General features: G+C 48.1%; 5 protein-coding genes and 1 pseudogene across 5 annotated transcripts; 3 read left to right on the top strand and 3 right to left on the bottom strand.

Annotated features, from left to right (window-relative positions):
• Positions 1-40: 40 nt before the first annotated feature.
• Positions 41-2,413, bottom strand: LOC120642107 (thioredoxin X, chloroplastic-like). Its single transcript, XM_039918510.1, has 2 exons — positions 1,984-2,413; positions 41-477 (listed from the first exon to the last, which is right to left on the bottom strand). The coding sequence occupies exons 1-2, from the start codon at positions 2,299-2,301 to the stop codon at positions 274-276; spliced, it is 522 nt and encodes a 173-aa protein (XP_039774444.1). The 5' UTR covers positions 2,302-2,413; the 3' UTR covers positions 41-273.
• A 951-nt stretch (positions 2,414-3,364) lies between these two features.
• LOC120640390 (spidroin-1-like) lies at positions 3,365-4,168 on the bottom strand. The gene has a single exon (XM_039916219.1). It carries the CDS (start codon positions 4,166-4,168, stop codon positions 3,365-3,367), a length of 804 nt encoding a protein of 267 aa, XP_039772153.1.
• A 592-nt stretch (positions 4,169-4,760) lies between these two features.
• Positions 4,761-9,270, top strand: LOC120642104 (plastid division protein CDP1, chloroplastic-like). The gene is made up of 12 exons (XM_039918506.1): positions 4,761-5,065; positions 5,403-5,516; positions 5,607-5,744; positions 6,181-6,285; positions 6,393-6,515; positions 6,596-6,964; positions 7,037-7,132; positions 7,207-7,332; positions 7,468-7,533; positions 7,610-8,347; positions 8,438-8,628; positions 8,725-9,270. Exons 1-12 carry the CDS (start codon positions 4,817-4,819, stop codon positions 8,807-8,809), a joined length of 2,400 nt encoding a protein of 799 aa, XP_039774440.1. The 5' UTR covers positions 4,761-4,816; the 3' UTR covers positions 8,810-9,270.
• A 180-nt stretch (positions 9,271-9,450) lies between these two features.
• Positions 9,451-11,543, top strand: LOC120642105 (pentatricopeptide repeat-containing protein At1g63080, mitochondrial-like). Its single transcript, XM_039918507.1, has one exon. The coding sequence runs from the start codon at positions 9,642-9,644 to the stop codon at positions 11,280-11,282; it is 1,641 nt and encodes a 546-aa protein (XP_039774441.1). The 5' UTR covers positions 9,451-9,641; the 3' UTR covers positions 11,283-11,543.
• Positions 11,544-12,870: 1,327 nt separating this feature from the next.
• LOC120642103 (dolichyl-diphosphooligosaccharide--protein glycosyltransferase subunit STT3B) lies at positions 12,871-17,653 on the top strand. The gene is made up of 6 exons (XM_039918505.1): positions 12,871-13,904; positions 14,501-15,034; positions 15,511-15,965; positions 16,094-16,216; positions 16,773-16,832; positions 17,111-17,653. The coding sequence occupies exons 1-6, from the start codon at positions 13,044-13,046 to the stop codon at positions 17,238-17,240; spliced, it is 2,163 nt and encodes a 720-aa protein (XP_039774439.1). The 5' UTR covers positions 12,871-13,043; the 3' UTR covers positions 17,241-17,653.
• Positions 17,654-19,619: 1,966 nt separating this feature from the next.
• LOC120642101 lies at positions 19,620-21,511 on the bottom strand (annotated as a pseudogene).
• Positions 21,512-22,143: the final 632 nt, after the last annotated feature.

Genomic DNA, 22,143 nt, shown 5'->3' with positions numbered 1-22,143 from the left:
ATTTGGGAAACCGCAAACCACTGTATGCACAAATATATCATAAAATGAACTTGCTTAATATTAGCCATTTAAAATTAGTTGATACATCCTCATCACAGCTCTTTATATATACTAAATTTGCCAATGACAATCATACATAGTCAAGCAAGATGGTGTAGTTAATTACAAACTAAAAAATGTTGCTCATGTAAGGAGGGATTCTTCAACATTCCCGATGCTTTGCGCAAGCCAATGCCATCGACATTCTGAGGGCTTAAACTGCGGGCACTGATATTAAGCTACAGTTGTCGCTAAGAAAGGCTCCAAGTATTGCTTGAACTTGTCTTTTGTTATTGCACCTTCTCTTCGGCTACCTGGTACCTCTTGCCCATTCTTGAAGAGAATGAGTGTTGGGAGACCAAAAACCTTGTACTCTTCAATCAACTGAGGATTTGCATCATGATCGATCTTGACAATCTTTAATCTCCCATCATATTCCTGCTTCACAAAATTTCAGTTTATGAAAGCTGGCAATTCTGATGATCTACCATGGCGTTTCCTCTAGTAAGATTCATTATGTTGAACAACCATAGTTAAAAGTTTGGGTCAATTGCAAAACTGCCCTTGTTTTGACCTGTAATTGCACGTTTGCCCCTAATTTTTTAACTTTGCATGTTTGCCCCTGTTTTTTGAATCTGAAGGTTCCACTTGCCCCTGTTCCGTGAAAGAGAGTTAACAGTGTTAAGTGCAAGCTGAAAAGACACAAATGCCCTCGACATCTCACCCACCGCTCACGCCTGCCTGCCGCCTCGCCGGCCCCCAGCCGCTGCCGCTGCGCCGACCAGCCTGAGCCGCGTTGGTCCCTGCCCGCCTACCATCGCGCCGGTCCCCGGCAGCCTGCCGCCGCGCCGAGCAGCCCGAGCTGCCTCGGCCCCCGCCCGCCTGCCGCCGTGTCAAGCTGCCCGAGGCGCGTCGGCCCCCGCCCGCCTGCCGCCGCATCGGTGCCCGCCCGCTGCTGGGCCCGTCAGGCGCTGCCCCCCATCACGACGCCGCCGCCGGCCGTGTGAATGGTCACGAAGCAAAACAGAGAGAATGGGAGGAGTTGTGTGTTTTGGATAAGGGTAGTATAGTCTTTTTCTTTTTTTTCTTTTTTTGCGAAATTTTTTTAGCACTATTATTGAGCTCCAGCTCACGGTGTTAAGAAACAGGGGCAAACGGTGCCTTCAATTTTGAAAACCAAGGGTAAACATGCAAAGTTAAAAAAATAAGGGCAAACGTGCAATTACAGCTCAAAACAAGGGCAGTTATACAATTGTCCCTAAAAGTTTCTACATATCCTTTGAACTACTTGTTTTCGCTCCAGTAAATAAAAACAGGGTAGTTTGCCTTTGTTAAAAACAAAGAGAGAAACTTTGTCTCGCATACATGGATATCTCTGCACATTAGTCAATTAGTCAGAGGTTGTTCGCAATAGCCAAAACAACAGGCTATGGAGTGACAGTAAATAAATGTAGCTGCAGGCTAGGATAACATCGTGTGACATGTTCGATTTCCAATAAGCAATGTTAGCCTAAAGCCGTAAGGACTTTAACCATAGTTTGACACTTCTTTAAATTGGTCTAGAAAATCAATGGAAGACTTAACTGAAACATGATTGGCTGACTTTCTTATAAAACATTTTGCCTATGGAGTCTTATCACAACCAAACTGACAAACTGTACGTGTTATATTGCGGCTGCCACTTGATATTATGTCATATATATGTCAGTTTATATCTTATGGGGCTGCCACTTGATCTCATATGTCAGTTTATCGCTTATGGGGCTGCCACTTGATGTTGTGGCTTTAATTGGCATTTTACCGAACATGTGCTAAATTCTTTGAAATTGCTAAATCTTTCATCATTCATTATATCCAGGGAGAAACAATCCTTTAAGATATTTGTCAAGGCCATCGTATGAACATTTCTGTCAAGAAGCAGGCAAGTAGCAGAGTAATGTATACCTCTGAGGCCCAATCAACGACGGGCGCGATGAGGCGGCACGGCCCGCACCAGTCGGCGACGAAGTCAACGAGGACGGGCAGCTCCGACTCCAGCACCTCCGCCGCGAACTCGCCCTGCGCGATGAACTTCACGGCCGCGGCGCACCGAACGCGCGCGCGCGGGCACGTGTGCCGGCCTGGCGCCGCGCGGCAGCCAGCCGAAGCGGGCTGGGCGGGCGAGAGACGGAGCGTGGGCGGGAGGCGGGTCCCGCGGGGGACCGAGGAGAACGGCGAGCGGAGGGTGGACGCGGTGGTGCTGGGCGCGAGGGTGGACGCCATGAGCGGAGCGGAGCGCAGGCTGCGCGATGCCGATAAGTGGGGAGGGGGTAGGAGGAATCTTCTGGAAGGTGCCAAATAGCAGGGCGAGATTTGTGCTGGAAGGTGCCAAAAAAACTTCCGGAAAATGCATAAGATTTTCGTCCCCCCCCCCCCACCTCATCTTCTGAGGCGCGGAATTCGGCCCAGCCCAGTAAAAACTGCAGGGGAAACGGAACGGAACACGAGCGGCCCGTTCTGCTCTGTTTGTTTGACTAACGTCCTCCCGAAATTCTGGCGGAGGAAGGCGTGACACTGTGAGCGGAAGATAAGATGTAACCTTTCGTCCAACGAAGAAGATTCGTTTTCGAGGATACAAATTTTGTGGAAAAAACAATCCTACAATGTAAGCTGATTCTCGACATTGAGAAAATGACTTTTTTTTTGTATGGATCTTGTTAACTTGTGCCTTCCCTAGGATCAAGGACAGTTCAGTGCATGAACCAAGCACTACATCCAAGATGCCTGTTCCATATAAATTCAGAAGAATATGGACCATTTTTTTTGCGAAATATATCGGACCATTTTACTAAGACAACAATGGAAATGAAATTCCTTGGCTAGGCCAAGAAAAAAAAGGTGAAGGAAAGAAGACAAAAAAAAAGAGGCATGTCACTGTCAGCAGCTGAAATCGTCCAACATGTACCATGCCACGTCTACAAAGCGCGCGTGGACCAAGTCCACCGAGAAAGCGCGATCCATCGCCCCCGCAAGGCCGCAACCCTCCAGCGCTCCGGCCTCCGGCTTCGCCGTCACGACACCTCCCCCCTCCACTCCTTCACTGACGCTTTCTCCCTTCGTCTCCAGCTTTATTCCCACCCCGACCCCCCACAAAAACCTCCCACATCAACGAGGGTTTTATATGTATACCATTATAAAAGATGGCTCCGACGTCCATACCACTAAAATGTTTGGTGACACTTCTATATCATCGCGTTTTTTCGTTTTGACGTATGTACCATTTTGGACGGAAGGAGTACTAACGGAGGGTAATGGAGCTGCGAAAAGACCATTATACCCTTAGATGCTAAAATTGCTTAAACTCTCTCCTCTCAATGACGAGCGGGTCCCACTTATCATCTTCTTCTTCCTTACGGTTCTTTTCCTCTGTCTCCCTGACTCGCGCGCAGCGGAGGACCTCGGCGGTGCTGCGCTCGGCGTGCTGCGGGATCGCGGCCCGTGGGGACGCGTGCAGGGGCGCGGCGCGGCCACGGCCCGCAGCGGCAGGATAGCACCGAGCTCGCCGCCTCGGCGCCGGCGATGGCCCCACCGAAGCGGAGCTTCGTGCGGCGCCATGGCCCTCTCCCTGGCTCGCGCGTGCGGCGGTGGCGGCTCGCCCCGCTAGGGGAGGCCTGCCCGCGGCAAGGCCCGCGCCGGCGGAGGCCTGCCCGAGGCGGCGCTCCCGCGCGCAGCCGCCCTCGCCGTGTGCGCCCTGGCCGCGCGGCTGCCCCGCCCCGACCGACCTCTCCGCGCCGCCCTCGCCGCAGCCGCCCTGGGCATCCTCGGCGCGATGACCTGCCCGGCGGCGCCCTGCGCCCGCGGCCGCGGCGGACGCCGCCACGGCGCCCTGCACTCCACCGTTGGCGGCGCCCTGCACTCCGGCGGATGGGCGTCTCGACGCTGTCGAGGACGACGACGAGCCGTTGGCGGCGCCCTGCCCTCCGGCGGATGGGCGTCTCGACGCTGTCGAGGACGACGACGAGCCGTTGGCGGCGCCCTGCCCTCCGGCGGATGGGCGTCTCGACGTTGTCGAGGACGACGACGAACAGGGGTCCGCGAGCTCCGTGCTGGAGATGGACACGCCAGCATGCTTGGCCTCGACGAGCGCCATCGGGTTTGCTGGCGGTGACGCAGCGATCTGCCTGCCTTGCCGGCCTCGCCGCGGTCCCGCCCCGGCTGTGCGGCGGCCTCGCCGCGGCCCCGCGGCGGCACGCGGCGGCCGATGTCCGAGGGTGAGCGAGGGAGGGGGCGAGCAAGAGAGTGCGCGAGGGGGCGAGCGACGGATGGTGCTGGCGGCGGCGGCTCGTGAGGATGGGCAGGCCGGGAAGATCGGGCACAGCGAGGAGGAGTCTGACGGCGACGGGGAGAAGGAGATGCAGGGCGACGGGGAGGAGATTGGGAGGGCAAAATGATCAATTTACTATATTAGGCCCACATGTCAGAGCTCTAAATCTGTTAGTTTCTAACGGATGGTGGATGAAATGGTACAGACGTCAAAACGAAAAAACGCGATGATACAGAAGTGTCATCAAACTTTTTAGTGGTATGGACATCGGGACCATGGTATACATGTAAAACTCACATCCCAAAGCTCGGTGCAGTAACTGCATGTGCAGTTGTGCCGTTGACGTGTGGACCCCACGGCGCATGGGTCCACACGTCAGCGGCACAAATGCACGTGCAGTTACTGCACCGGATCTCTCTCCCAAAAGCTCCGCACATGGAGGCCTCCGGTTAGGGTTGGTTCTCGGTCCCGGCCATGGTGATGCCGACGGTGGCCTCTGCGGCCGCGGCGGCGCTCCACCAGGCGGTCTCGACGCGGCGTCTGGGGGTCGGAAGCGGCAATGCGTCCGCCGCGCCGGGTGGATTCCTGGCGGGCGGCCGGCGACCGGCGGCTGCGGGGTTGGTGCGTGCCAGGGTGGCGGAGGCCGCGCCGGTGGCGGCCGAGGGCAGCAGGCAGGACGCTCCCGCTGCGCCGATGGTGGAGATCCCCGTCACTTGCTATCAGGTGAATAATTTGAGTCACCTGGTCTGCTTGTCGATCGCAATTTTGGAAATGTCGTTCCCGTTCCGCTGTTGTACTGATCGTCGCTTGATCTGGTTCAGCCCATTGCCGGTCCAAGTTACAGATTGAGTCGGAATTTTCCCATTGTAATTCAAAGTCAATCAGTACAAAAAATGCCTTCTAAAATCTGCACCTGTAATTTATGTGCTTCCTGCTTCCCTCGTTTATAAGAGTAAAATGTTTGGAACAGGCACTGATGGTTGGTTGTTATCAATCGAGGCGTGATTGGACCAGTTGCTTTCGTATTAAGTGTTGACATACTTTTCAAATGAATATGCAGATTCTAGGCGTTACAGAGAAGGCTGAGAAGGATGAGATTGTGAAGGCGGCAATGGAGTTGAAAATTGCTGGGATAGAAGATGGATACACAGCTGAGGTTTCCACTTTCAGACAGGTCGCTGACTGATTTCTGCAACTATTAAGATATTGTGTGGTCTAGTTGATGAGGGGATGCAAGTATCATTTGGGTGCTGCTTTTTGTCAGGCTCTTCTGGTAGATGTGAGAGATAAACTTCTATTTGAACAAGACTACGCAGGAAGCATAAAGGAGAAGGTTCCACCTAGATCCTCTCTTCATATACCTTGGAGCTGGTTGCCTGCTGCTCTATGTGTCCTGCAGGAGGTAATGTATGACACAAACATTTCTCGTAAAACTAATGTGCCATTATCAAGTTAATGCTGGTATCATTCGGTTAAGACTTTTCACTACTGGTGGATATGCTCAATGATTTCATAGTTACAGTGACCATGCTTTAAGAACTAAAAATTTAATAAGGAATGGAACAAATTTCATTAGTTGAATGTTCCTAAGCTCTGAAGTAGTCACAAGAGGGCATAGCCAGGTTAACATCTTTAGGATCATGGTGTGGTGTATTTAAATATAGGGAATGTATCTCGTTTGTATGTTCAGCATGCACTTTGTGCTTTGAGGACCAAACACAAAAGATATGTTAGGATTCCAATTATCAAATTTAAACATGCATTTTTAGCTTACCATCATGCACTTGCAGTACTGGATATTGTTTGTCATCAATGTAAGATATGCAGTACCATTGCAGGTTGGAGAAGAAAAGCTTGTCTTGGAAATCGGTCAAGCGGCTTTACGATGCTCTGATTCTAAACCTTATGTTCACGACATACTTCTTGCAATGGCATTAGCAGAAGTAAGAATTGCATAAGGAATTTCCCCCCATTTTTAAAGCTGCTTGATAAAATGCACATTAACCTATTTGGCACATTCAGATGATTTCATGTTTTTTTTTCTTTGTAGTGCTCTATAGCAAAAGCCTGCTTTGAGAAAAGTAAAGTTTCCCTTGGCTTTGAGGCTCTAGCACGTGCTCAATACCTTTTAAGGAGGAAACCATCTTTGGAGAAGATGCCACTTCTTGAACAGGTAAAATATTGTTACTTCTACTTGAGCAGTTTCTTCTAAATATAAATTTATGTAGTAACTTATTTCATTGGGTGATCCAGATTGAAGAATCACTTGAAGAGCTTGCACCTGCTTGCACTTTGGAGCTTTTAAGCTTGCCTCAGACTCCTGAAAATTCTGAACGCAGGCGAGGTGCTATTGCAGCTCTCTGTGAATTGCTTAGACAGGGCCTTGATGTTGAATCATCTTGTAGAGTCCATGACTGGCCTTGTTTCTTGGGTCAAGTAATGAACAAATTATTAGCCACTGAAATCATGGATCTACTTTCTTGGGATACTTTGGCTACAACTCGTAAAAATAAAAGATCATTGGAGTCACAGAGCCAGCGTGTGGTGGTTGACTTCAACTGCCTCTATGTGGCAATGCTTGCCCACCTTGCATTTGGATTTTCAACCCGCCAGACTGAATTGGTATCCTCTTTTTCTCACCTGCTTCATAGCTTATAGAAGTTGCTGTCTTAAATTTATTTTACCTCTGTGCAGATCAAGAAAGCTAAAACTATCTGCGAATGTTTAGTTGCATCTGAGAGCACAGACCTAAAATTTGAGGAATCCTTCTGCTCATATCTTCTTGGAGAGGTGATAAGCTTATGTCAAGTTATTTTTATTAGTTTTATTTCCTCACATTACTAGTACTAATTATTAGCTCTCAGGAAACTGGCACCACAGTTTTTGAAAAGCTTCAGCAGCTTCAGAGTAATGGAAGTTCAAATTCAAAGAATTATGGGTTAGATAAAAAGAAAGACAGCAGTGACAAGGTTACTGTCAATCAATCACTGGTATGTTACATCTGTTGATTGTATGCTTCAGAGCAAAGAAGCTTTACTATTCTATACGACTTTCTCCATCTCTGCAGTTATAATGTATCTATCATGATTGAATCTTTCTCATGGTGGACAACTTTTTATAACCAGGAACTGTGGCTGAAGGATGTGGCGCTTTCTCGTTTTGCAGATACAAAAGATTGCCTGCCATCTTTGGTTCGTGTAAACTACTTTTAGTAATCACCTGCACAATCTCAATGAAGTAATTTAGTTTCTGAACCTCTTATGACAGGCCAACTTTTTTGGAGCTCCCAAACGCATCCTTAACACTTCCAAGCAGAAACTGGGATCCCCAAGATTAGTTCTTCTGAGCTCTCAGCCGTCGTCTTGTGCATCATCATGCAACAGAGCTTCAGGGGAGCAGACCCCAAGATTGAGCCCTAACAGCCATTTGGGGGAGGCTGTTAAGCAACTTGCACCTACTAACCTGGGTCTCCATTCATCAACAGATAGGCAAGTAAATGGTTCAGGAACAACATCTGTTCCCCTAAAGCGCAATCCTGGATCCCATCCTCTCAGAACATTGGAAGTATGGGGACTAACTGGAGATGTTATGGGAAAGCTTGCCTATAGTGCACTCCTAGGCTTTATTGTTTTTGGCACATTAAAATTGTTCAGATTCCAGTTCGGACACATGAAATATGCCAACCCAAGTGGAGAATCTGCATCCACATTGTCCTTGGATGAAGCATCTGCACCAAAAGGTTCTTTTATCACCGGCAGTATCAGGAAGCATTTTGAAAATTTGTCAAAATTGCTTTGGCTGAGTGATAGGGTTTATCCAAATAGTGAAGAAAGAGAGAAATACCCAATGCCCAGTGATATCACTGCTGTTCACAAGCAAAAGATGGATCTTCAAGAAGCAGAAGCACTTGTAAAACAGTGGCAAGACATAAAATCTGAAGCTCTTGGCCCTGACTATCAAATTGAAATGCTCCCTGAGATTCTCGATGGTTCAATGTTATCTAAGGTTTGTTTCTTTCTGACTTTGTGGTTTTCATATGCACTGATATTTTTCTTTATTTTAATGTGCATTATTAAAGACCATCTTGTGGTGCAGTGGCAAGATTTAGCCTTATCGGCAAAGGACCAGTCCTGCTATTGGAGATTTGTATTGTTAAATCTTAATGTTCTTCGAGCTGAGATAATCTTGGATGAAGGTGCTGGTGAAGCAGCGGAAATTGATGTTGTGCTTGAGGAAGCGGCTGAGCTTGTTGATGACTCCCAGCCAAAGAAACCCAGTTATTACAGGTATTAAATCATTGCTGTTGATTACTCTTTTGCGTTCTTCTCTAGGATGAATTTGTGATAAACTTGGTGATCATATTTGCATGGTTGTAATTGCAGCACATACGAAGTTCAGTACATATTGAGGAGGCAGAATGATGGATCATGGAAAATCTGCGAAGCCGCTGTCCAGGACTTGACGTGATTTTTGCCTACGGGGCAAAAAGACTTACATAATCGTCAGATGATAGGTCATGGTAGTACTGATCTTATCGAGTTCCGACGTGGTGAGCAAGAAACATAATTGGAAATCTGTAGTTGCACTTGCACTGTTAGGGTACCATGGGATCTATCTGAGTACCGTGCTATAGTTATAGCTTAGTTCCATTAGGATGCTCGAGTCTAGAGCTGCTCGTGATTAGCTTCCGAGACTCGTCGCATCTGGATTTGACACAATAGTTGCTGGTAGTACAGATGCTAACCACTGCTGATACCACATTCCATTGTTCCTTTTACCTCTATATGGTGTGAGCTCGTGTGATTTAGTGTGAGTTTTACCCACGTGTAATTGATTTTGCGACCGCCATTGTTCGAAGAACAATGCAATTTGCTGACTGGCTGTGAAGTGTTAACCTGTTACGTTTGTGTGACTGTAAGCTCCAAGCATCCCCATTCATCCTGGTTAGCCTCACAGCTCAATAATAATAAACACTTGTTTTTACTTGCATCTGTTTGATCTATCGCGTTATTTACCTCTATGAGCAGTAGTTGACTGTAATCGGATCCAGAGTTTTGATCCATCAGCACAATAAGATCCCCCGTAAAGCGATCACATGATTGCATCTGCCGATGATTTCAGTACCAATTGCCACGCCTGAACTGTTTGTGTTCTACCTGTAAGTAACTCCGTGCGTAGCACCACAGATCTCTCGGACCATCTTCCTTCCAACTCGTAGCATTCCGGTCAATGGTCATTGCCGTAGACATCCCGCCGCAAATTCGTTTCTGTCCCCATCACCCCGCCTCCGCCATCCTCTATGCCCGCCGGCGCATGGCCGGCCGCAGCCACCTTCGCTCCGCTCTCCGCCGCGGTGCGCGCGGCGATGCGCACGCTCGGCGGCCTCCTCCCCCGCGCCCACCGCCCGCACTCGACCACCGCCACCACCACGACGGCCTCAGACGCCGCTTCCTCCTCCCCGTCGTCGCACACCCTCCACGACTACAACCGCATCCTGGCCGCGTTCGCGCGGGACGGCGACGCCGACGCGGCGCTCCGGGTGCTCCGCCGCATGCGCCTCTCCTCCCCCGCCTGCGCGCCCACCGCCGTCTCCTACACCTCCGCCATGTCCGCGCTCACCAAGGCCGGGCGCCCCGCCGAAGCCGCGTCCCTCTTCGACGACATGCTCGCCAACGGCGTCGCCCCCGACCGGGCCGCCTTCTCCCTCCTCCTCCACGTCTACTCCTCCCACCTCCACCTCCCCGCAGCCGCGCACTCTGTCCTCTTGTGGATGTCCCGCCTCGGCCTCCCGCCGACCCCCATCGACTACACCGACCTCATATTCTCCTTCTGCAGCGCCGGCCGCCTGGCCGACGCCCTCCAGCTGCTCGACGAAATGCGTGCCCTCAATTACCCACTCACACCACATACATACGCGCCGATCCTCAAGGCATTCTGCGATAATGCCGACATCCAAGGGGCAGACACAATCATCAACTCCATGCGTTGCTCCGGATGCCTCCCTGATGTTGTCATTTACAACATCTACATCCAGGGGCTATGCAAGGTGGGGGATTTTGATGCTGTCGAGCTGGTTATTGATCAGAGTGACCGGAATGGGTGGGTGCCAGATGCAGTCACATACAGCACATACATCGCTGGGCTCTGCCGGTTTGGATACATCAAGGAAGCATTTCGGCAGCTGGAAATTATGGTAGCAAAGGGGCTACAGCTGACAGTAGTTGGTCTGAATATACTGTTGGACCACGTCGCACAGGATCTTGATATGTGGGCAGGCAAGGAGGTGCTGGAGAGGTGCCAAGAGCTTGGCTTTCTGGTTGATGTCGTGACATACAACACAGTCATGGATCATTTCTCCAAGAAAGGGAAGTGGCTACGTGTCCTAAAGCTGTTCACAGATCTGCTCAAGAAACCCATAACACCCAATGTGCAGACATACAACATTTTAATTTCATGTCTGTGCCGAGCTGGCAAGTTTCAGTTTGCCAAATTTGTGTTCAGCAGCAAGGGGTTTGTGGCGGACACTGTTACTTGTAACATTCTCATCCATGAGTTCTATGGGGCCGGAAAGAAGGATGAGCTTGTGTTTTTGTTTGCTGATATGGAGGCAGGGAAGATTGTCCCAGATACCATCACATATAATACACTGGTCGATTGTCTCTTCAGGTCCGGGAGGTGGTCGGAGGCTGCCAATTTTGTCAGGCATATCGATGATGGCTACCCTACGGAGCCTGTTGCTCATTTAACATATTGGTTGGTTAGGAGTGGAAATACACGTGAGGCGTTGAAGCTGTTTGATGATATCCAAATAAAAGGACTGGTTTTAGATAGTAGGATTTTTGCTAATGTGATCAAGGCTTTCTGCAGAAAGGGTCCAACCAAATGTTCAGATATGTCGCAATTGTGCTCTGTATTGGATAGGATGCTTGCAATTGGATAATCTTTCTGTTGCATGGGTCTATAACTTGAAGTGCTTAGATTCTGTTTATTCTTATCACTACTTTGCATGGAAGAGATCTCTTTTTTTTTCCTTAACTTGTATGGTTGTACCAGTAGATAATACCCATTGAAGGTAAAATGCACCTCTGGTTTCTTCATGTAGTTTTTTGTCATACATACACATGTTAAGTACAATCTGTGACCTGAGGATTGGCCATGTTTGGCTCCTGGAGTTATATACTTATAATGTTTCATCCTTCAATTATGGAATTCTTCTGCACATAACTTGTGGCTGAGTTGGTTTATTCAACCAAATTTGTGTTCTGTGGTAAAGCATGGGCTGCATTGTTATTGTATGCCTAACTCCTGGTCACTAAGTTGTGGATGATACATTATTAGGGCACATGCCCTCCTTGGTGGACTGAAGGGCTTATTGCAGCAAAGCATAAAAACGACCAGTAGTATTGTTGACTTTTTTTTGTGTGCTGTTGATCTGTTGCAGTGTTCGGAGTTCTGGTAGCAGATAAAATAGCTTTTCTTTCTTCTAGAATTTAGAATTGAGGAATCAAGGTAAAGCATCAGTTGGTTCAGCAGTCTTTGTGATTCTGTGTAAACTTGATTGCATTGAATTGTATCATGCTTTCAACAATAAGTTTGCTCCTCTCTTTGTGTACTATGCTACAGAGCAGCTGGTTTGGTTTTGGTCTTTGGGCATGGGATTTAAGCGTGATGACTGAAATCCTACACCTTGTAAGGATGCAATTTGCCACTTTGTAAGATTTTATAAAAACACAGTCACTGACTCACTGCTTTTCGCCTTGGGTCCGGCCATTGATCTGCTACTTCGTTGTTTTCTCCCCATAGATTAGTCGTCTTCTTAGCCTCTGCTGCCATCTACTTACCCCTAAGATCATTTCAGCAAGTTCATAATCAACTCCAGTTCAAATTTGGCTAGTCTGATTCCCTTTCCTATATATGGCTATACGTTAAGCGATTGTAAACTTACAGCCCGCTTATGCACAAAAGTCAAAAAAAATTGGAGAGAGATGGGTGAGCCATGCATTAATAGTGAAGGGTTCAACCATGAATGGGCAGAGAGAAAATTACAAAAAATCCATATAGCCAGTAGTTGGCTGTATTAGCCTTGCTCTACTACTGTAATTCCATCTGATCTAGAAGTGGTCATCGAAATGCATTTTGGATCTCTATACCTCAAATTAGTGCACAAATTTTATTTTTCTTTCTGGGTCATGCAAAGCTACCTCCGCAACTGACATGTAGGGACACCCTAAACACTACTACAGAATACAGCGCCACTGGGTTCAGAGATCTAAACGATCATTTCCCGCGGTGCACGCCGTGTGACCGTGTCGCCGTCGGCGGCCGCCTCAGCCCACGTGGTCTACTACCCATTCAGCCAAACGCATGCTCCGACTCCAGTGGGACCCAGGTTTCAGTGTCACAGATGCCCTTCCAAGCGATCTCCACTCCACGTCGGACAACTGCCTCGGCCGGCCAGCCCTGTCCCACCAGTCAGAATATTTATCCTCCAAATGGATATCCACCAGTAGGATCCACGACCCGAACGGGGGCTCGCCGTCGCCTCCGCCTCCGCCTCCGCCTCCGCAATCGTCCTCCCCGTCCCCTGATCTCAGATCCAAACCAAACGAACTCGACGCTAAACCCCCGCCGCCCCACGCCGCGCGCGCATGAAACCCTAGTGACCCATCCAGATCTCCGCGTCCCGGGTCGCCGCGCCGCCATGGCGACCACCGCGCTGGACTTCCTCCCGGCGCCGCTCCGGTCGCTGCGGCTCAAGACGAAGCAGCAGGAGCTCCTGCTTCGCGTCTCTGCGCTGGCGCTCATCTACGTGCTCGCCTTCGCCGTCCGCCTCTTCTCCGTCCTCCGCTACGAGTCCATGATCCATGAGTTCGACCCCTACTTCAACTACCGCACCACGCTCTTCCTCTCCGAGAATGGCTTCAGCGAGTTCTGGAACTGGTTCGACTTCGAGAGCTGGTACCCGCTCGGACGCGTCGTGGGCGGAACACTCTTCCCGGGCCTCATGGTCACCGCGGCGCTGCTCCACCGCCTCCTCCGCGCGCTCTCCCTCGCCGTCCACATCCGCGAGGTCTGCGTCCTCACCGCGCCCTTCTTCGCCGCCAACACCACGCTCGTCGCCTACGCCTTTGGCCGCGAGATCTGGGACTCCGGGGCGGGGCTCGTCGCCGCCGCGCTCATCGCCATCGTCCCGGGGTACATCTCCCGCTCCGTCGCTGGTTCCTACGACAACGAAGGCGTCGCCATCTTCGCGCTGCTGCTCACATTCTATCTCTTCGTGCGCGCCGTCAACACGGGATCGCTCGCCTGGGCACTCGCCTCGGCGTTCGGGTACTTCTACATGGTGTCAGCATGGGGAGGCTACGTGTTCATTATCAATCTCGTCCCGCTTTATGTGCTCGTGCTGCTTGTCACCGGGAGGTACTCGCAGAGACTCTATGTGGCCTACAATTGCATGTATGTGCTTGGGATGCTGCTTGCGATGCAGATCCGCTTCGTTGGGTTCCAGCATGTGCAGTCTGGGGAGCACATGGCCGCTATGGGAGTCTTCTTCCTATTGCAGGTAAATTTCATTCGGACACTCTTATGTTGTTATGGACTAATGCAATTTGATAATTGAGACCAAATGCACACCCATTTTTTTGTGCACTAGGTAAATCATAGCAGATATTTGAAACACCGGAACGGTTTGATGGCTGACATGTTAGAATAGTGAAACTTGATTTGAAGGGTGAGATCAAAGTAAATGCCATTTTAGGATCTTTAAATCGTTAAGCTGACTGCAGCATACATCAAGATTTGCTGATTTGGAAAAATGCATTCAGATTCCTATAATTTCTGTCAACATTATCAGATACTACTGGTACCATTTTATGCATCTTTAGACTTTAGATAGTGTTTCTGCTTATGCTTCCATTAGGACACTTGCCTGTCGGGTATGTATCTGGCTAGTAAAGGCAAAATGGGCAACACTTGATTATTGAAATGACATCCATTCCACCTGTAATGTGATGTTTGTTGCTTGATTCAATTTTAGTAAAAATGTAGATGGCGTTCAGGTCCTTAATATATTTTTGCCTAATTATCGATTCTAGTTGAAGGTCTTCTGTACTTTCTTTAAATATACACAAGTGCTAAAAGAAAATATTCCTTTTCCAGGTTTTCTTCTTCTTGGATTGGGTGAAATACTTGCTGAATGATGCAAGACTATTCAAGTCATTCCTTCGAATTACTCTTACATGTGTGATTACTGTTGGGACCTTGGCTCTTGGAATTGGTACTGCATCTGGTTACATCTCCCCTTGGACGGGGCGGTTTTACTCCCTTCTTGATCCTACCTATGCAAAAGACCATATACCAATCATTGCGTCTGTCTCTGAGCATCAGCCAACAGCATGGTCATCATTCATGTTTGATTTCCACATCCTCCTTTTCCTGTTTCCAGCTGGCCTCTATTTCTGTTTCAAGCGCCTGTCAGATGCCACAATATTTATTGTTATGTATGGCCTCACGAGTATGTACTTTGCTGGAGTGATGGTTCGATTAATTCTTGTGGCAGCACCAGCTGTCTGCCTTATCAGTGCCATTGCTGCATCTGCTACAATTAAAAATCTGACCACCTTGATCCGGACAAAGAGCAAAAGTCCCCAGGCTACTTCTGGAAAAACAACTGGCTCAAAGGCAGCTGCAAAGGTACTCTATTCTCTTTTTATCTTATTCGCATTATGTTGATATTGTAGTCCAGCTGCAAATCTAGTAGTGAGCTTGTCAAAAGGCTCAGCCCTTTTGATATTGATCAAGTTGTTGACTGCTCGTACAATTCCTGTTTTGACATTTTACCTCCTATTTTAAAAAAAGGTGGAAAGCTTATTCATACTTTAACATACTTGATGAGACTGAATGACTGATGGGTCTTAAAGGGTCACTGGTTGGTTTGCAAATGGGTACCTAATGGGCAGTTCTCAGTCACCTCCTTAAATTGCATCCCTATTGTTTCAAGTCATGATTGTACTTGATTTAGGACTTGCAAAGATGAAATATTTTAACAGGAATAAGATGTTTACTTTTATTGTTGCGACAGCTCAAATTTGATCTTTTTCAATGTGATTTACTGAAGAATTTTATTTAAGTATTGAAATTTGAAATGACATTGGCTCATGCGTAAACAGGGAGCGGTTGATCAATCTTTGCCATTCCAACATAACGCAGCTATTGTTCTTCTTCTGGGTGCTTTTTACTTGCTCAGTAGGTATGCCATACACTGCACTTGGGTGACATCCGAGGCCTATTCTTCTCCATCTATAGTTTTGGCCGCAAGGGGTCATAATGGTGGAAGAGTCATCTTTGATGATTATCGTGAGGCATACTATTGGCTTCGTCAGAACACTCCTCCTGATGCCAAGATTATGTCTTGGTGGGACTATGGGTACCAAATTACAGCCATGGGTAACAGAACTGTTATCGTTGACAACAACACATGGAATAACACACACATAGCTACTGTTGGGCGTGCAATGTCTTCTTATGAAGATGAAGCATATGAGATTATGCAGTCACTGGACGTGAATTATGTGCTTGTTGTATTTGGAGGTGTTACTGGCTATTCTTCAGATGACATTAATAAGTAAGCTAATCCACTTAACCATGATGCAGTTTGAAAGGCCTTGTCTTTGATGAGTGAACTGCAAAACAGTTTATCTTACATTTTCTTTTGTGAGGAACACCTTATCTTACTTAGCTGCTCTTTACCAGGTTCTTATGGATGGTTCGTATTGGTGGAGGTGTTTTTCCTGTAATCAAAGAGCCCGATTACCTTGTTAACGGGGAATATCGTGTTGATAAGGGTGCAGCACCAAAAATGTTGAACTGCCTAATGTAAGTTCTCGATATATTGACAAGCAAAGGACTTAGAATTCTGTGTGATAAGTGAAACATTTCCTATGAAAGAAATTACTGATAAATTTCAATAAACATCAATAAGTGAACAATTTGCTTGGTGAACTTTACTGTTTGTATTGCTTGCTCTCATTCTTGCCCAATCATATCTCATGCATTTCGTTAATATATGACTTTTTGAGACGCAATACAGTCACCTATTTGTATCAAGTTGGTATATCTGTAGTATCCACAGCATGGCCAAAGTTTGTTAATGGGGATATAGCATTTCAATGTCTCTATAAGGAAATTATGTTTGATCTCATAACTGTAGAAGATGCATTATTTTGGCTTGTTGTGGTAAGGGCATGGTAGTCAAACTTAAGTTGAAATGGTGTGTTTTATTTTTTCTGCCCATACCTGTATTTTTATTAGATTTTTCTCAGGAATATTAGTTACTGGAAGCTGCTTTTTTATTTATTTCCAAATGGCACCTCTAGAAATACTCAAATTGACCACGGAATATGGAGAACTTACCATAACCTCTGTTTGGCAGGTACAAGCTTTGTTACTATCGATTTGGAGAACTTACCACGGAATATGGAAAACCTCCAGGGTAAGTCTTTACATTGCCACGGGGCATTCTTGTATTCCTTAACAAGTTCAAGATGTACTTTTGATAATTCAGCAATAACTATATAATTCATCATCCTGTAGGGATTGTTGACTTTTGTCATATAGGCTTAGAAGTATGCTTCCTCCTTACTGATGACAGGATTATTTTTCAGATGATCAAGATAATTAGACTAGCTAGTAGCTACTAATTGATTTGGGAGTACTACTCATATTTTTCTCTTCTTTTTTTTGCCTTTTTTTTTTCTGGTTGCAATGCAGATATGATCGTGTTCGAGGAGTAGAGATTGGCAACAAAGATATAAAGCTTGAATACTTGGAGGAGGCATTTACAACTTCAAACTGGATAGTGCGCATATACAAGGTCAAACCCCCTAAGAACAGGTCCTGAGGTATCCTCGTTGGTGAAGTGTTTGGAACCTTAGACAAGTACGTTATTGTCAATATCTGAGTGGCTACAGGAGATGGGGCAGTTGTTCTGATATTTGCGACGGAAGCCCCTCAAAACATGGGCGCTGCTTTGGCGAGACTGACTGTAGTAACCGTAGTGTCAGTTCTGCTCAAAGTCAAGAACCATATTTCCCCTCATTTGGTCTAGTGATTGGTGTCATTCAGAAGGACCAATTGTGACAACGAGTACTTTTTTATTGTTAAGCTTAAGCATGTCATGACCGAACTTCAAAAGTTTTTGTAGGCACAACACAATGGCTTATTTGAGTAGTAACCTGGATTGTCTTTGATTAATATTGCAAGGCAATGAAAATTTTCTCGGAGCTTATGAGGATGAAACTATGAAAGACTGTTGGTTGTGTTCTCCCTTGCGTGTTTAATCAATGCTGGTGCTGAGGGCGCCTTTTCATGCCGCCAATCCTTAAATACCTGAAATTATGCTACTAACTTGGTTTAATGAAATTTGCTCTTCCTTTTCAAAATAAATTCTTGGTAGTTGTATGTAGCGTAATTTCGTCTGTGGGCTATCCTGTTTGTAAACCCTTTGAACATGCGCCTTCATTTCCTAAGCCAAGCTCTTCCGCGAGCTCTGATTCATGTTGCAATGAGACCCATCCACGTGTTGGTAGATCACCACATCTGATCTACCGTTTAAATAAAAAGGACAAAGATCATGCATCTGCAGCACGAGGGTGAGGAACAACTTGCAAACACATGCTGCTTTGTGCCAGCGACATCTATGCACAATCCAAAACATGTGCTCTGCTTTGGTGAGACTGACTACTGTAATATCCGTAGCGTTAATTCTGCTCAAAGTCATGAACCATCTTTCTCCTTGTTGGTCTTGTTTGGTTTGTGCTATGCTAGAAATTGTAGCAACTTTGACTATTAATTAGAGGTATTAAATAAAGGCAGTTTTGCAAAACTAACTCCACAACCCCTATGTTACTTCACGAGACAAATCTAACGAGACCTTTGACCGCACGATTAGATGATGTTTATCGTATCATTACTGTAGCTAATTATGGATTAATTAGGGTCATTAGATTCGTTGCGCAAAGTTGCACCCATCTGTGAAAAGGTTTTGCAAATAAACTTCGTTTAGTATTCTATGCATGCAAGATTCTCTTTGTAGCACAAGCTGCGCTAGGGAACCAAACTGGCCTGTTTGGTTTTCTAGAACAGGGTACTGTAGTCAACTTTGACGATTAATTAGAGGTATTAAATAAAATCAGTTTACAAAACTAACTCCATAATCTCTGTGCTACTTCGCGAGATGAATTTAATGAGGCCTTTGACCGCATGAGTAGAGGATGGTTATTGTACAATTACTGTAGCCAATCATGGATTAATTAGGCTCATTAGATTCGTCGTGCAAAGTTGCACCCACCCGTGAAAATATTTTACAAATAAACTTTGTTTAGTACTCCATGCCTGCTAGATTCCCTTATAGCGCTAGATGTGCAAACCAAACGGGGCCTTTTAGTGATCGAACCGCCGCAGCCCGCTCACCTCACGACGTCATTAATCAAATTTGTTTTCTCTCTTCTATTTCAGAGTATCCATTCATTCGATACTCATCTGCTTCTAGTTCGACTTTCTGTAATCGAATCCGAGCTTTTTTGAGTTGTTCAAGGGTCCATCTATGCAATTCTTCCAAATTTCGAATGGTACTTAAGATCCTCCGTTTTCGATTATCTAATAAATTTTTTAATGAAAATAGATTATGTTGCCATTAAGTTTATAATTTTATGATCTCTTCCCGAACCAAACATGAATCTTTCGATTCATTTGGCTCTCCCGCTCCTTTTTTCTCTTTTTATGTATTATGGCTATTTCCATTTTTTTTATGTGTGCTCGGCTTTTTCTTCATCTCATCAGTGTGGCACTACGATTTTTTTCCATGTTGTGCTTTGATTTCTTCATGCTCCGTGCATCTTTATGGTGGTGTACTAATTAATATTTTCATTTTTTTTGTTATCAGCAATGATGGGGAAGATCTCTGCTCGCCGGCTGGGCGCTCGTTCCGGGTGAAGAAGGGTGCCATCCTGCTCGCCGCCGCTGCCCGGAGGATCAAGACATCAGCTGACGATGCGGCCGCCGATCCTACACCAGTGCTCCCGCCTACTATCACCACGCCGTCCCCGGAGCCTATTCCCGCCATCGGCACGCGCCGGCAGCAGAGCCTCTCATGCTCGCCGTGGAGTGCTAGGTGGGGGTCCTAGCTGCCCTGGCCTGAAGCTATCTTACAATTTAGTTGCCAGTTGCCATGAGAGTAGTAGTATTTGGATATGTGATGTGACCGTGTGAGACTTATGTATGACCACAAATGCTTGATCATTTGCGAGAGTCGGAGAGTGAACGCATTTATCATGAATTCATTCGTTTCGAGCATGCTCATTGCTCATTTACTTTCAGATGTCCTCTTGTCTTCTTCCAAGCACCTGGATCACACCGGCAATAGCAGCGCCGATGATGAACCAGGTCACCCCGGCCAACATGACCTTCATTTCGAAGCTGTTCACGATTCCAAGAGCAATGGCGCCTCCAAAGTGCTCCTGAATGCCGCCGCTGCCGCTTCCGGCCATCTCCTCGCCGTTGTAACCCACAAACCCCGCCGAGATGATGCCCAGCAGCAACGGCGCCGTCAGGTCGATGCTTGCACCCTTCGTCGCTGGCCCGGCGGTCGCTTCACCGGCAGCAACTCGTCGCCTGCGGCTGTGCCCTTGCGGAGCGTCCCTTCCCCTCTGGTGAATGCTTGGTGGAGAGGCAGACGATGGCAGGTTCAGCTGCGGCGTCCAGTAGTCGTCGCGGTGGGCGTGCGCCGGGGCTGCGGTCGCCGCGCCTTCCGTTTTACGCCGGGCGGCGACGGCTTCTTGGAGTCTGTCCGCCACGGGTCAGCGGCTTTAGAAGATGATGCCGCCGACGGCGGCGGCAGGAGGCGCGAAGCGAGGACGATGGTGGCCGGCGCCGATGACCCGAATGGGCACCAGTACCACCAGTTTGACATGGATCTGATGGTGTGCACGGCTGAAGTCCTGGATTGCTTGACTGTCTCTGACTCCTGCGCCATGCAGAATTCAGATTTCAGACCAGTTCGACGCCAGAGGAGATGGCAAACTAGATTCTAGGATCAATCACGTCACTTGGGATTCTCTTGTTGTGGATGTGTGCTTCATCTCCTCGAATCTTTTCTGGAACTTGGCGACCTCGTTGAAGATGTTTGGTGCGCGAGCTCCCACGGCGTTGCCTTCGGAGACGCGGACTCTGCCGCGCGGCTGCTTGGACATGAGGAACTCGAGAGCCGCCAGGTCCGACCTCTCAACCATCCTGAACACGCGCAGGCAGAAACCAATCAGAATCTCAAATACTGAAATTTCTCGATGGTCTCGGATGAAGATTTATCCGGGTGCGCGCGTGTGATGAAGAGATTACGTACGAGATGCAGTCGATGGGGCACGTGCTGATGGCGTCGATGATCTTGTCCTCGTCGTCGGCCCACTGCGCGATGACGCGGGCGCGGCCGTAGACGGACTCGACGGCGAAGGTCCTGGACGCGTGGAGCGCGCACTTGAGGCAGCCGACGCAGCGCACCTCGTCGACGAAGACCGCGCGGCGCTCGGCCTCGGCGCCGAGCCAGGACGAGTAGAGCGGGCGGCCCGTGTAGCCGGCGAACTCGGAGCGGCGCGCCTGCTCCTGGTCGTAGGCGAGGCGCGCGGCCGGGTCGGAGAGCAGCGCGTAGACCTCGTTGAGGACGATGGCCATGTCGTGGCCCTCGGCGGCGCCGGCCACGTCCGGGTGGCACCGCTTCTGCAGCGACCGGTACGCCGCCTTGATCTCCGACTGCGGCGAGGAGCGCTCCACGCCCAGCAGCTCGTACAGGTCGTAGTCGGAGACCCACGACCCGCGGACGCCCCCCGGCTTGTAGCCGTCGCCTTTGGTGCCGCTGCCGGATGCCTGGGCTCGGCACCTGTGGCGACTGCTAGTGCCACTGCTAGCTCGCCGTGTCGTGGTGGGCCGCGAGGAGAGTAGCCATGGGCTGGCGGGGGAGACCGATATGGTGGTGTTCACGAGAAGCGCTGGCATGGCTGCTTCACGGCAACCGAACAGTGGGATGTTGAGATGGCAGGGGATGATGCTGAGGGGGAGAGGATCTGCTGAGAGGACGAAGAAGTGATGAGTTGAGGGGCGGGAGGGAGGTAGTGACCGGTCGACGGTTACAGGGTAGATATTTCGGGCCCGGTTCTCCTAAGCCACGTAAGTGGAGAAAAAAATCTCGTATGTATGGAGTACTAAATGAAATTTATTTGTAAATTTTTTTGGATAGATATAATTTTTTGCGACGAATTTAATGATGGTAATTAATCAATTATTGGCTACAGTAATGCTACAGTAACCATCCTCTAATCACGTGGTCAAAATTCTCGTTAGATTCTTCAGGATTCCTAACGCAGAGATTCTAAAATTAGTTTCGTAAATTGACTTTATTTAATACCGCAATTAGCGGTCAAAATTTTCTAACACTCACTGACACAACACAGAGAACCAGGGCCTCGGTGTGCTCCTATGCGCTTTTCGCTCCTTTTTTTTTCTCGCTTTTTCTCCACGTACTTACAGGTGGAAATGTGGAGTGAGATATTTTGGAGAGATTTTATCTATTTTTTAGATAGGCAACGTGGGCGCTGGGCGTGCTACCCAGAAAACGTACAGTAGCGTGGCTCACTTTACAAGTTGGAATAGATACTTTCTGACGCCGATATCCGCCCGTGCGTGTCCATCGATCCTTCCAGGAGTGGTCGGTTTAGCATTTTTTTTAATAAAGAATTAACCCAGCCTCTATATCC

The sequence above is a fragment of the Panicum virgatum genome, chromosome 7K (assembly GCF_016808335.1).
Source record: "Panicum virgatum strain AP13 chromosome 7K, P.virgatum_v5, whole genome shotgun sequence".
In the NCBI taxonomy this organism is placed as follows: domain Eukaryota; kingdom Viridiplantae; phylum Streptophyta; class Magnoliopsida; order Poales; family Poaceae; genus Panicum; species Panicum virgatum.
The sequence above is the reverse complement of the archived record's forward strand: the minus strand, read 5'-3'. Positions and strand labels throughout refer to the sequence as shown.

Bases quoted from the DNA above. Each gene is read 5' to 3' on its own strand.
- LOC120642107 (XM_039918510.1), bottom strand. From the start codon at position 2,301: ATGGCGTCCACCCTCGCGCCCAGCACCACCGCGTCCACCCTCCGCTCG. The intron at 478-1,983 runs GTATACATTACT...TTTGTGAAGCAG, and splicing joins TCGTTGATTGGGCCTCAGAG to GAATATGATGGGAGATTAAA.
- LOC120640390 (XM_039916219.1), bottom strand. From the start codon at position 4,168: ATGGCGCTCGTCGAGGCCAAGCATGCTGGCGTGTCCATCTCCAGCACG.
- LOC120642104 (XM_039918506.1), top strand. From the start codon at position 4,817: ATGGTGATGCCGACGGTGGCCTCTGCGGCCGCGGCGGCGCTCCACCAG. The intron at 6,286-6,392 runs GTAAGAATTGCA...TTTTCTTTGTAG, and splicing joins TTGCAATGGCATTAGCAGAA to TGCTCTATAGCAAAAGCCTG. The intron at 7,333-7,467 runs GTATGTTACATC...TTTTATAACCAG, and splicing joins TTACTGTCAATCAATCACTG to GAACTGTGGCTGAAGGATGT.
- LOC120642105 (XM_039918507.1), top strand. From the start codon at position 9,642: ATGCCCGCCGGCGCATGGCCGGCCGCAGCCACCTTCGCTCCGCTCTCC.
- LOC120642103 (XM_039918505.1), top strand. From the start codon at position 13,044: ATGGCGACCACCGCGCTGGACTTCCTCCCGGCGCCGCTCCGGTCGCTG. The intron at 15,035-15,510 runs GTACTCTATTCT...ATGCGTAAACAG, and splicing joins GCTCAAAGGCAGCTGCAAAG to GGAGCGGTTGATCAATCTTT. The intron at 15,966-16,093 runs GTAAGCTAATCC...GCTCTTTACCAG, and splicing joins TCTTCAGATGACATTAATAA to GTTCTTATGGATGGTTCGTA.